This window comes from Nerophis ophidion, linkage group LG29 (genome assembly GCF_033978795.1).
Source record: "Nerophis ophidion isolate RoL-2023_Sa linkage group LG29, RoL_Noph_v1.0, whole genome shotgun sequence".
In the NCBI taxonomy this organism is placed as follows: domain Eukaryota; kingdom Metazoa; phylum Chordata; class Actinopteri; order Syngnathiformes; family Syngnathidae; genus Nerophis; species Nerophis ophidion.
In genome coordinates, this window is record NC_084639.1 from 30,244,727 (window position 1) to 30,257,425 (window position 12,699).

At 38.4% G+C, this 12,699-nt stretch overlaps 2 protein-coding genes across 5 annotated transcripts in view; one reads left to right on the forward strand and one right to left on the reverse strand.

The window, feature by feature from the left end:
* Window positions 1-12,699, forward strand: part of LOC133546178 (gastrula zinc finger protein XlCGF57.1-like) — a 206,690-nt gene that overhangs the window by 64,136 nt on the left and 129,855 nt on the right. The gene's annotated exons all lie outside the window — the stretch shown is intronic.
* The window catches only part of LOC133546182 (zinc finger protein 568-like), a 99,862-nt gene continuing 89,256 nt past the window's right edge, over window positions 2,094-12,699 (reverse strand). The window contains exons 1-6 of one of the 4 annotated variants that reach the window (XM_061892064.1): window positions 12,396-12,445; window positions 10,704-11,215; window positions 10,371-10,485; window positions 8,013-8,195; window positions 5,090-5,158; window positions 2,094-3,023 (exon numbers count right to left, since the gene is read on the reverse strand). In XM_061892064.1, coding sequence (XP_061748048.1) covers window positions 2,170-3,023; window positions 5,090-5,158; window positions 8,013-8,195; window positions 10,371-10,485; window positions 10,704-11,192 — 1,710 coding nt within the window. In that variant the 5' untranslated portion in view covers window positions 11,193-11,215; window positions 12,396-12,445 and the 3' untranslated portion in view covers window positions 2,094-2,169. Of the gene's footprint in view, window positions 3,024-5,089; window positions 5,159-8,012; window positions 8,196-10,370; window positions 10,486-10,703; window positions 11,216-12,395; window positions 12,446-12,699 lie in introns of those variants that run through there. The other 3 variants (XM_061892067.1, XM_061892065.1, XM_061892066.1) reach the window with 3 other exon arrangements.

Below are 12,699 nucleotides of genomic sequence, written 5' to 3' on the forward strand. Positions count from 1 at the left end.
AAGGCTTTAAAGTGCCTGATTTTCGCTATCTGTAAATCCACCGTCCATTTTCCTGTGATGTCACATAGTGATGCCAATCCAATCAAACATGGCGGACAGACCAGCAAGATATAGCGACATTAGCTCGGATTCAGATTCGGATTTCAGTGGCTTAAGCGATTCAACAGATTACGCATGTATTGAAACGGAGGGTTGGAGTGTGGAGGCAGATAGCGAAAACAAAATTGAAGAAGAAACTGAAGCTTTTGAGTGAATAGCTATTGAAGTTATTCGGCGATCGCCTTCTAACCAACGATTGCATCTTTTGACCACTGGAGCAACTTAAATCCGTCGATTGGTAAGTGTTTGTTTGGCATTAAATGTGGGTGGAGGGAAAGGCTGGAGGCAAATATAGCTACAAATGTACATACAGCTAGCCTAAATAGCATGTTAGCATCGATTAACTGGCAGTCATGCCGTGACCAAATATGTCTGATTAGCACATAAGTCAATAACATCAACAAAACTCACCTCTGTGATTTCGTTGACTTTATCGTTGGAAATGCATCTGCTTTGAGTGTCGCAGGATATCCATACATCTCTGAGCCATGTCTGTCGTAGCATCGCCGGTAAAATGTGCAGACCAAACGAGGGACTTTCGCATCTTTTGACACTGGAGGAACTTAAATCCGTCGATTGGTATGTGTTTGTTTGGCATTAAATGTGGGTGGAGGGAAAGGCTGGATGCAAATATAGCTACAAATGTACACACAGCTAGCCTACATAGCATTTTAGCATCGGTTAGCATGCCGTGCTAATCGATCCAGACTCCACGCTAATCAACTTGAATCCGTCCCTGATCGTGTTGTTACACCCTCTGACAACACACCGACAAGGCATAATGTCTCCAAGGTACGGAAAACAGTCGAAAAAACGGAAAATAACTGAGCTGATATGACTCAGTGTTTGCAATGTGTTTGAAAAAATTGCGGCTTGACTCCCTATGTGACATCACAAAGAATAATAGAAAGGCGTTTAATTCGCCAAAGTTCACCCATTTAGAGTTCGAAAATCGGTTAAGAAAATATATGGTCTTTTTTTCAAGGTATATATTGACGCTTACATAGGTTTGATGATAATGTTCCCCTTTAAGCGATTCAACAGATATCGCATGTATTGAAACGGATGGTTGGAGTGTGGAAGCAGATAGCAAAAATGAAATTCAAGAAGAAACTGAAGCTATAGAGCAAATAGCTATTGAAGCTATTCGGCGATCGCCTTCTAACCAAAGATTGCATCTTTTGACCACTGGAGCAACTTAAATCTGTCGATTGGTAAGTGTTTGTTTTGCATTAAATGTGGGTGGAGGGAAAGGCTGGATGCAAATATAGCTACAAATGTACATACAACTAGCCTAAATAGCATGTTAGCATCGATTAGCTGGTAGTCATGCCGTGTACAAATATGTCTGATTAGCACATAAGTCAATAACATCAACAAAACTCACCGTTGTGATTTCGTTGACTTTATCGTTGGAAATGCATCTGCTTTGAGTGTCGCAGGATATCCACACATCTCTGTGCCATGTCTGTCGTAGCATCGGCGGTAAAATGTGCAGAACAAACAAGGGACTTTCGCATCTTTTGACCACTGGTGTACTTGAATCTGTCGATTGGTATGTGTTTGTTTGGCCTTAAATGTGGGTGGAGAGAAAGGCTGGATGCAAATGTAGGTGAAAATGAGGCATAGCGATGCAATATGTACCTACAGCTAGCCTAAATAGCATGTTAGCATGACGTTCTAATCAATGCACATTCCAACTTGAATCCGTTCCTGATCGTGTTGTTACACCCTCAGACAACCCACCGACGATTCATGATGTCTCCAAGGTACGGAAAACAGTCGAAAAAACGGAAAATAACAGAGCTGATTTGACTTGTGTGTGTAATGTGTTTGAGGAAATGGCGGATTGCTTCCCATTGTCATCGCTCCGACAGCGAACAATTGAGAGGTGTTTAAATCGCCAAATTCGCCCTTTTAGAGTTTGGAAATCGGTTAAAAAACATGTGGTCTTTCTTCTGCAACATCAAGGTATATATTGACTCTTACATATGTCTGGTAATAATGTTCCCCTTTAAACATGATGTGTTATTAGAGTACATTTAGCACAATCACTGTTTATAAGTGTTTTTAAATCCCTGCAGCTTCCATGACTGTTACACACTTGTGTTTACTGACCTGATACTTATACCTGAACCTTTTATCACACACAGTGCAACTCAACGGGTTCTCTCCAGTGTGTGTTCTCATGTGTTTGGTCATGTACTGCTTTCTGGAGAAACTCTTCTTACAAATAGAGCAAGTAACAGGTTTCTCTCCAGTATGTGTTCTCATGTGTGTGGTCATGACAAGCTTTGTGGAGAAACTCTTCTTACAAACAGAGCAAGTAAAAGGTTTCTCTCCAGTGTGTGTTCTCATGTGTGTGGTCATGTCAAGCTTTCTGGAGAATCTCTTCTTACAAACAGAGCAGGTAAAAGGTTTCTCTCCAGTATGTATCCTCATGTGTATTGTAATATAACTCTTGTGTCTAAATGATTTCCCACATTCAGAGCAGTCCAAGTGTTTGTTGTTAGTGTGATGTCTCGTATCACCTTTGGAGTCATTTTTACTCTCCAAAGGTTTTTGGATGTGGTCACTGTGATCAGAAGAGTGTGACATGATGTGGTCCATGTCTGACAGTGGAGCAAAGATGCTGTCTGGTTCTGACTTTATATCTTCACAATGCTCTCCATCAGCTTCTGTGATGTGTTGACTTACAAGCTCCGCCCCTCTGTTCTCCTCACTTTGACTGTGATGAAGCTGTAAGGACTGAGCTTCATCTTCATCATTATCCTCCACCAACATTTGAAGCTGCTTCCACAGTTCCTCCTCTTCCTCTTTAATGTGGGAGGGGGTCTGTAGCTCCTTCTGTCCCACACTGGAGCTCCACTCCTGCTGCTTGGAGGGAATCTCTTCATGACTCTCTGCTGACACCTGCTGGACGTCTGCAGAACATAAAACACAAATGAGGTGTTACTGTATTGAAGTTTGCAGTATTCAAACTATTCACATGTGAGCTAGGCCAAATAGACAGTGATGGGCAAGCGACTTGGAAAATGTAGTAAGCTAAGCTACAAGTTACTCCCAATTAAATGTAGCTAAGCTATCCTCAGAGAATTGTAGCAAGCTACACTACATGCTACACTGCAAAAGTAGCTTGCCACATCAAAGCTACATTTAACAGCATTTCTATCTATTGGCCCACATGTATAATATCAGTGTTAATGTAACTGAAAGTGTACACATGGACCCAGTGAGAGAACTACATGTCTTCAACTCATCACTGAGCTTGTTCCACCACTTAACTCTTAAAACTGAAATACATTTGTATTTTGTATTCCTTCTTACTTTACCTATTTCAAAAATCAATATACCCCGTAAATGATAGTTTTCTTTTCTTAATTAAAATAACCTAATAATACAAGCTGGAAGACTGTTGCTTTATTCGAAATATAATTTCCAAGGTTTTTAAAAACACAATATCTGAAAATTTCGACACATTAGAACTCATAAATAATGGATTTGTATGTCCATAGTAGCACGCTTTGTGTATTATTCTGATGACCCTTTTTTGAAGTTGAATTATTGGGTCTATATTTGTTTTATAAACATTTCTCCAAACTTCAACACAATATGTTAAATATGGAAAAACAATAGAATAATATAACATATGCAGACATGTCTTATTCAGCATGTTTTACTTTATAAAGAGTAGCAATGGATTTGGATTGGTTTCCCTTTACCGTATTTTTCGAATTATAAGTCGCTCCGGAGAACAAATTGCACCGGCCGAAAATGCATAATAAAGAAGGAAAAAAAACATCTAGGTCGCACTGGAGAATAAGTCACATTTTTTGGGGACATTTATTTGATAAAATCCAACACCAAGAATAGACATTATATAGGCAATTTAAAATAAACAAAGAATAGTGAACAACAGACTGAATAAGTGTAGGTTATATGAGGCATAAATAACCAACTGAGAAGGTGCCTGCTATGTTAACCTAACATATTATGCTAAGAGTCATTCAAATAACTATAACTTATAGAACATGCTATACCTTTACCAAACTATCTGTCATTCCAAATCGCTAAATCTGATGAAATCTACTTACTCGGTGTCGCTTCTAAACAACTCTGCCAAGTCCAAAGTAGACAATGTGCCGCTTCATCTTCTATCGGTACGTCTAGGCACTTATGTGAATAAGATAAAGTAATGTGTTAATAATTTCACACATAAGTCCCTCCAGAGTATAAGTCGCACCCCAAGCCAAACTATGAAAAATAAATGTGATTTTTTAATCCGAAACATTGCACTTTTGCACACAGTGTGTGGACGACACAGCAGTAAGTGACAAGCATGAACGCCAAACTCATTCCTAACCATTTTTATTCAATATAATTATCCGTCCATTTTTTACCGCTTGTCCCTTTCGGGGGCGCAGGGGCCTATCTCAGTTAGTCATTGTGAAAAAAAAATGGACATGTAAAAATATGTATACGTTCTGTTAAAGGCCTACTGAAAGCCACTACTAGCCACCACGCAGTCTGATAGTTTATATATCAATGATGAAATATTAACATTGCAACACATGCCAATACGGCCGCTTTAGTTTACTAAATTGCAATTTTAAATTTCCCAGGAGTTTCGTCTTGAAAACGTCGTGTAATGATGACGTGTACGCAAGACATCACGGGTTTTTAGGAAGTATGAGCGCTGCACACACACACAGCTAAAAGTCGTCTGCTTTAACGGCATAATTACACAGTATTTTGGACATCTGTGTTGCTGAATCTTTTGCAATTTGTCCAATTAATATTGGAGGAGTCAAAGTAGAAAGATGGAGTTGGGAAGTTTTAGCCACACAAACACACAGTGACTCCTTGTTTAAAATTCCTGGAGGTGAAACTTTCCTATGGATCAGAGCGCGGTCAAGAGAACATGGATCACGACAGAATGTCAACCAGCAGGTTTCAGTGACAAAATTGTGGTTAAAACGTCGCTTCTTACCGGAGAAAAGCTGAGCTTGTGCTGTCCATAGCTGCCGTCGACTCCCCTCAGACATTGGCGTCAACACACCTGTGGACACACACCTCCGACTATCAGGTACTATTAAACTCACTAAAACACTAGCAACACAATAGAAAGATAAGGGATTTCCCAGAATTAACCTAGTAAATGTGTCTAAAAACATGAGAATCCGTCCCAATGCAGTCGCGTTTTTCATTTTTAACTTGTTTTTTTGTTTTGTTTGTTTTTTGTAGAAGTCAATAGCCTCAAACACGAATCTTTCATCCTCGCTCAAATTAATGGGGAAATTGTCGTTTTCTCGGTCCGAATCGAAGTTTTGTTGGAAGCTCCCATTAAAAACAATGTGAATATGTGAGGAGCCATCAACATGTGACGTCATCGTCTGCGACTTCCGGTAAAGGCAGGGCTTTTCTCTTAGCACCGAACGTTGCGAATTTTATCGTGGATGTTCTCTACTAAATCCTTTCAGCAAAAATATGGCAATATCGCGAAATGATCAAGTCTGACACATAGAATGGACCTGCTATCCCCGTTTAAATAAGAAAATCTCATTTCAGTAGGCCTTTAAACCACTAATAATAAACCAAACAATTAAACAAGGCAACTAGGTAAAGAATCTGGGTATTATCTTCCACCCAACTCTCTCCTTTGAGTCACACATGAAGAGCGTTACTAAAACGACCTTCTTTCATCTACGTAATATCGCTAAAATTTGCTCCAAATTGTCCACTAACGACGTTGAGATCATTATTCATGCGTTTGTTACGTCTCGTCTCGATTACTGTAACGTATTATTTTCGGGTCTCCCCATGTCTAGCATTAAAAGATTACAGTTGGTACAAAATGCGGCTGCTAGACTTTTGACAAGAACAAGAAAGTTTGATCACATTACGCCTGTACTGTATATACCTTTATATACATACATATATACCTATACTGTATATACCTTTATATACATATATACCTATACTGTATGTACCTTTATATACATACATATATACCTATACTGTATATACCTTTATATACATATATACATACATATATACCTATACTGTATGTACCTTTATATACATATATACATACATATATACCTATACTGTATATACCTTTATATACATATATACCTATACTGTATGTACCTTTATATACATACATATATACCTATACTGTATATACCTTTATATACATATATACATACATATATACCTATACTGTATATACCTATATATACATATATACCTGTACTGGCTCACCTGCACTGGCTTCCTGTGCACTTAAGATGTGACTTTAAGGTTTTACTACTTACGTATAAAATACTACACAGTCTATCTCCATCCTATCTTTCCGATTGTATTGTACCATATGTCCCGGCAAGAAATCTGCCTTCAAAGGACTCCGGCTTATTAGTGATTCCCAGAGCCCAAAAAAAGTCTGCGGGCTATAGAGCGTTTTCCATTGGGGCTCCAGTACTCTGAATGCCCTCCCGGTAACAGTTCGAGATGCCACCTCAGTAGAAGCATTTAAGTCTCATCTTAAAACTCATTTGTATACTCTAGCCTTTAAATAGATCCCCTTTTAGACCAGTTGATCTGCCGCTTCTTTTCTTTTCGTTTTCTCCTCTGCCCCCCCACTCCCTTGTGCTGATCCGCCTCCGCTTGGGATGGTTGCCTGCTGGCTCCACTTTGGATGGGACTCTCGCTGCTATATTGGATCCACTTTGGACTGGACTCTCACCGTTATGTGAGGGGGGGTTGCCCACATATGCGGTCCTCTCCAAGGTTTCTCATTGTCATCATTGTCACTGTCACCGACGTCCCATTGGGTGTGAGTTTTTCCTTGCCCTTATGAGGGCTGTACCGAGGATGTCGTGGTTTGTGCAGCCCTTTGAGACACTTGTGATTTAGGACTAAATAAATAAACATTGATTGATTGATCGATTGTGCCTACAAAGAACTTAAAAAGCATCCAAACACCTCCATTAAGGTTTTATGTACATGCAGTAGGTATTTATGTCATTTAGTAACAGGTACATTTTTAAAAAGATGGAATATTTACATATTTTAGCTTATTAGCGCATTACTTTCAAAAAAGCATCACTACATTTGCTTTTTTTTTCAACATCACTGAATATTACACACTGCAGACTTCATGAGAGCCAACCTACTTTCTAAAACACCACTTACTGTACAAGATCTGCTGTCACTATGACGCAGACTGATAGACTCTTGCTATATTTTCGTTTGGATGGAGAAAGACTCATAATCGTCGCACGATATGGGGGGTGAAGCCAAGCACCTATTCGGGCCTCAACTGGCTTTCAAAGGGTACCAACTTGTCAGAGTATGTCCTCATCCTTCTACTATCCAGGTGAGAGGCACGATTCATGATCTGGAATAATCTTTCACCAGCACCGAGGCAAGGAAGGAGCTCACCAGCCGGTGATGTCAACATAGACACACAAGCTATAAATAGTTTGTTTGCGTTAGCACTCATAATAACAATATCACTAATACTTGGTTGGTATCCAAACCTCAAAATGCAAATGTAGTATTGTTGGCACTTTTTGGATGGTTATGGAGGACCTCTCATTGGCTCCATTGCATGTAGACTTTTATTTACATTTATGAGTTAGAATGTGCTGTATGTATATATATATATATATATATATATATATATATATATATATATAGTCATGTCGTTTATAATGATTGTGAACAATAAAAAACATTTCTCCAGAAACTGCAGTTTTTCTCTAAATTCCAGTGATTATATTCAAGACTTAAAGTGCATGAGCATGAAGTGATGAAGCCTACTTGGATGAGAGGACAAAGGTCTTGTAAGACAAAGTGAAGAGTCCAGTTGTGATGGATTGAATGCCCTGAGAATAAAATGTTGTGCTTACTTGGACTGTGATGAAGCTGTGAGGACTCAGGTGGTTTGTCTTCATGCTCTTCAGTCTTCACAGAGACAACAGTCAGTGGAAACTTGCTGACATCAGCCTCCTCCTGCCCTACAGGACACTCTCCCCCCTGACTCATCCACACTTCCTCCTCTACCTCTTTGATGTGAGGGGGCTGCTGGACGTCTGTTGGGTAAATAAGTAAATAAGATAAAGAGAGAATAGAAATAGTTTTGAACTGACGCTGTTAACACAATGACATTATTTGTGTTCTTCTGTGTGTTGTGTTAAAAGTGTGTAGCAAAACAACCAATAAAAACACAGAAAATACCTATTTGTTTCCTAAAACAATTCAAAAGTGGTACAGTGAGTACAAATAACACACTTGGAAATTTGATGAGGGGCAATTTGAAAAGTACAAGGCAGCATTGATTGGGTCACTGATGTAAAGTGTGTAAATATTTTATTCTCTATACGGTCTATTACACCTAAACTTTATCTCTAAACTTAACCATAATTTTATAATGACATTGTCATTACCATAATTTCAATATCATGGAAATTAAAAAAAAACCTAATACCAAAATCACTAAAAAAAACATTCATGGTATGTTTTTGTTATCATGCAACATACTTTCTTGAGGTCATTTTGTTGGCTTGGCCAAAAGGAACTTTTACCAAAAGCATGTTTTAATATGTGCTGTTTTATGGAGTATCTTCATCAACAATTCCACTTTAGGAATTGGAGACCATCTACGACACGCTGAAGGAAAGTCAGTCAACTTTATGTGCTTTTAATAAAACAAGTGTTGACTACTTCGGTTACTGAAAATAAATGTTTACTTTCACTTATTGATGCATGTAAGTGAAAATCAGGAAGCGAAATTATTAGATTTGATTACAGTATAAAATGTATTTAGTGAGTGTGTGAGTTTAGTGTAAACATGTTGATACAGGTTTACATCTTCTTGGGGACTGGAACACAGATATGTCCTGAAAGGATGCACCCATTTTTAAAACCTTCACTAAACTGTGCCACCAACATTGTCTCACTTAGCTCATTAAGCAAACTACTAGGGTGAGTGAGTCCTTTTAAACCTTCATAGACTTCCTTGTTACTTCTGACCAGTCTAAGATCACCACAAGTGGAACTACTGTGTGCGGCTTAAGTGATCATTCCATCATTTTCTGTACCCATGAAAAACAGAACCGAGGCTGACAAGCGAAGCTACAATCCTCAAGATCTAGACTGGCAAGGCTTTCAATGACAAACTGCCAAAATAAGACTCTCCCCGGTACTTGCAAGTACACAGGTATTTGGGTCAATTCCTAATCCTAACCTCAGAAAAGTAGATAACTTCACAGTCAAAGTGGGTGACAATATTATAACAAACAAAAATGAGATTACCTATCTTGGCTGCATCGTAAAGACTAATCTCTCCGGTGAAAAAATGACTACTAAGTTAGTCAAAGAATCGACCGACGAGTTCTGTTCTTACTAGTGTTGTCCCGATACCAATATTTTGGTACCGGGACCTGTACCAAAATGTATTTCGATAATTTTCTAAATAAAAGTGACCACAAAAAGCTGCATTATTGGCTTTAACAAAAAAATCTTAGGGTACATTAAACATATGTTTCTTATTGCAAGTTTGTCCTTAAATAAAATAGTCAACATACAAGACAACTTGTCTTTTAGTAGTAAGTAAACAAACAAAAGCTCCTAATGTATTCTGCTCACATATGCAGCAACATATTGTGTCATTTATATTCTATTATTTTGTCAAAATTACAAAAGGACAAGTGATAGAAAATTGATTATTAATCTACTTGTTCATTTACTGTTAATATCTGCTTATTTTCTGTTTCGACATGTTCCATCTACACTTCTATTAAAATTTAATAATCACTTATTCTTCTGTAGTTGGGATACTTTACATTAGTTTTGGATGATACCACAAATATGGGTATCAATCTGATACCAGGTATACATGATTATACATCGGTCATATTCAAGTGTTCATGTGTCCAGAGACATATTTTCTGAGTTTATAAACATACATTTTTTATTTTTTTTTTAATGAAAGAAGATGTGATGCCTAAAAATATTGATGTACTCATAGAAGTAGTACTTTTTAGAGGTGGTATAGTACCCAATATTATTAATTAGTATCGTGGTACTATACTAATACCAGTATACCGTACAACCCTAGTTCTTACATAACAGGATCACCCCGCTGGTGGGTGGAAATACCTGGACACCTGTGAAATATAAATGTATCATTGCGATAAGTATTTTACTTGTACTATTTGCCATCTCCGGTATCATGAGTATTCCACAGCGTACTCGAACATTGTTACCTTTAGACTTCACATCAGGGTATATCTGAACTCCAATATGCGCTCTTGAAAAAGTTTGATAATCATCCTCTTCAGTCGAATGTCGATAAGAGTTCGAAAAAATGTCCTGTAACACCTGTAACAAAATAATGGGGAGACTTCACTCAGGTTAACCATACCTAAATAGACACAAAATACTGCATTACACAAGACTACCCGAATGTACTCGAATGATTGAAAAAAATTAATGTTTTTAAGCTAAATTATTGGTAAACACAGTACATGCATATTAATTTACGTAAAACCGTGAGTAATCATAAAGTTTTCATCAATTAATATATTCTGTAGACATACCCTCATCCGTTCTCTTTTCCTGAAAGCTGATCTGTCCAGTTTTGGAGTTGATGTCGGCAGGCCAGGGAAACTAGGGCCCATATTCTTCACTTGATCATCTTCGGTAGAAGCGGTGTGAGCCAAGACATCCAGGGGGTTTAGCTCGCTCATCTGCGGGAACAGGTCCTTTGTCCCTGAATAGCTCACACACTTCGGCACGTTCAATGGGGGTCTGGCGGCAGATTTCTTTGACTTTATAGTTGGAAATGCATCTGCTTTGAGTGTCAGTGGATATCCAAACATTCTTGCGATCTCTGTCGTAGCATAGCTTTCGTCGGTAAAGTGTGCGGAACAAACCACTGACCATTTTGTCGGCTTTCCCCACACCCTCGTATTTTGAACAAATTTCGTCCAATTTCTTGCCACTTTTGCATCTTTGGGCCAGTGGTGCAACTTGAATCCCTCTCTGTTTGTGTTGTTACACCCTCCGACAACACACCGACGAGGCATTATGTCTCCAAGGTACGGAAAAACTGTCGAAAAAACGAAAAATAACAGCTGATTTGACTTGGTGTTTGTAATGTGTTTGAGAAAATGGCGGATTGACTCCCTTTGTGACGTCACGTTAACACGTCACATAGAAAGGCGTTTAATTCGCCAAAATTTACCCATCTAGGGTTTGGAAATCGGTTGAAAAATATGTATGGTCTTTTTCCTGCAACCTCAAGGTACATATTGACGCTTACATAGGTCTGGTGATAATGTTCCCCTTTAAGACTCTAACACAAGCACTCATTTAACTTCACTTTGACTACGGAGTTCATGTTTGGTACCGTGACGCCTTAAAAGCCCTGAAAAAGTAACTCCAGACAGCCCAAAACAAAATGATTGGGCTTCTACTCAACTGTCCATCTCGGGCTCACCTTTCAGCCAACCATTTCCTTAACATGGGGAGGCTCTTGGTGGCCGACAGAGTACATCTTCTTGCAGTTGGTCTGGTGTACAAGATACACCATACCACTAACATACCCATGTACCTGTCTAGATACGTCAAAATATATTCACCATTATAACACCAGAGGTAGTTGTACAAATCACATTCAACACAGATTTCACTCAGAAAAAAAATTCTGATTTGTTTGCCTGCTATACCACCAATATGTGGAAGTCCCTATCAAAAAGAAAATACATTACAGGTTGTGGCTACTTATAACTAAGAATATACATAGCCTTTTATCTATTTGAAATTATATTTTCATTTATTTGTATTTTAAATGCTACTTTCCACAAAGTACTGTGTGAATTCGTCCTCATACTTTGCTATGGTTCTTTGGCACATTTTCACACAATCACAACACTTTACACTCACACTTAATGTGGACCCCGACTTAAACAAGTTGAAAAACGTATTCGGGTGTTACCTTTTAGTGGTCAATTGTACGGAATATGTACTGTACTATCTACTAATAAAGTATCAATCAATCAATCACTTGATCTCTACTTAGCGATGTGTTGATAACGTGCGCGTCTCTTTGTTAGCAGCTAACAAGCTAAGCTAACTAGCGAGCTAAGCTAACTAACAAGCAAAGATAGCACCAGAAGCAGCACAGTGCTTCTAGCGCATCGAGACGACTCTATCCTTAAATAAAGAATCAAAGATGTATTTTATACGACGTAAGTATTTCAAAATGGAGAACAAAAAATATGACTGACTTATTAGCGTCTTTCTCCTTCGATGTGCTCTTTCTGCTGTCTTCCGTTTACCCCGGAAGCTGGGAATGACGTCACAGCCGAGTGGACGAAGAGGTAGCTCTATATAAATATTGCTTACTGTCACTGTTACCATGCTTTTCTTTTACGTAATATTTATTTGAAATACAATGTGATATAAAAGAGTGTCCTGTTTTTCAAAAATAAATTCAAAGTATATCAAACAAAGCTTTAATGTTGGGGTTCAGTGGCGCCCCCGTGCGACATTCATTGCAATGACAAGAGTGAAAGTGCTAGAAATTGTAGC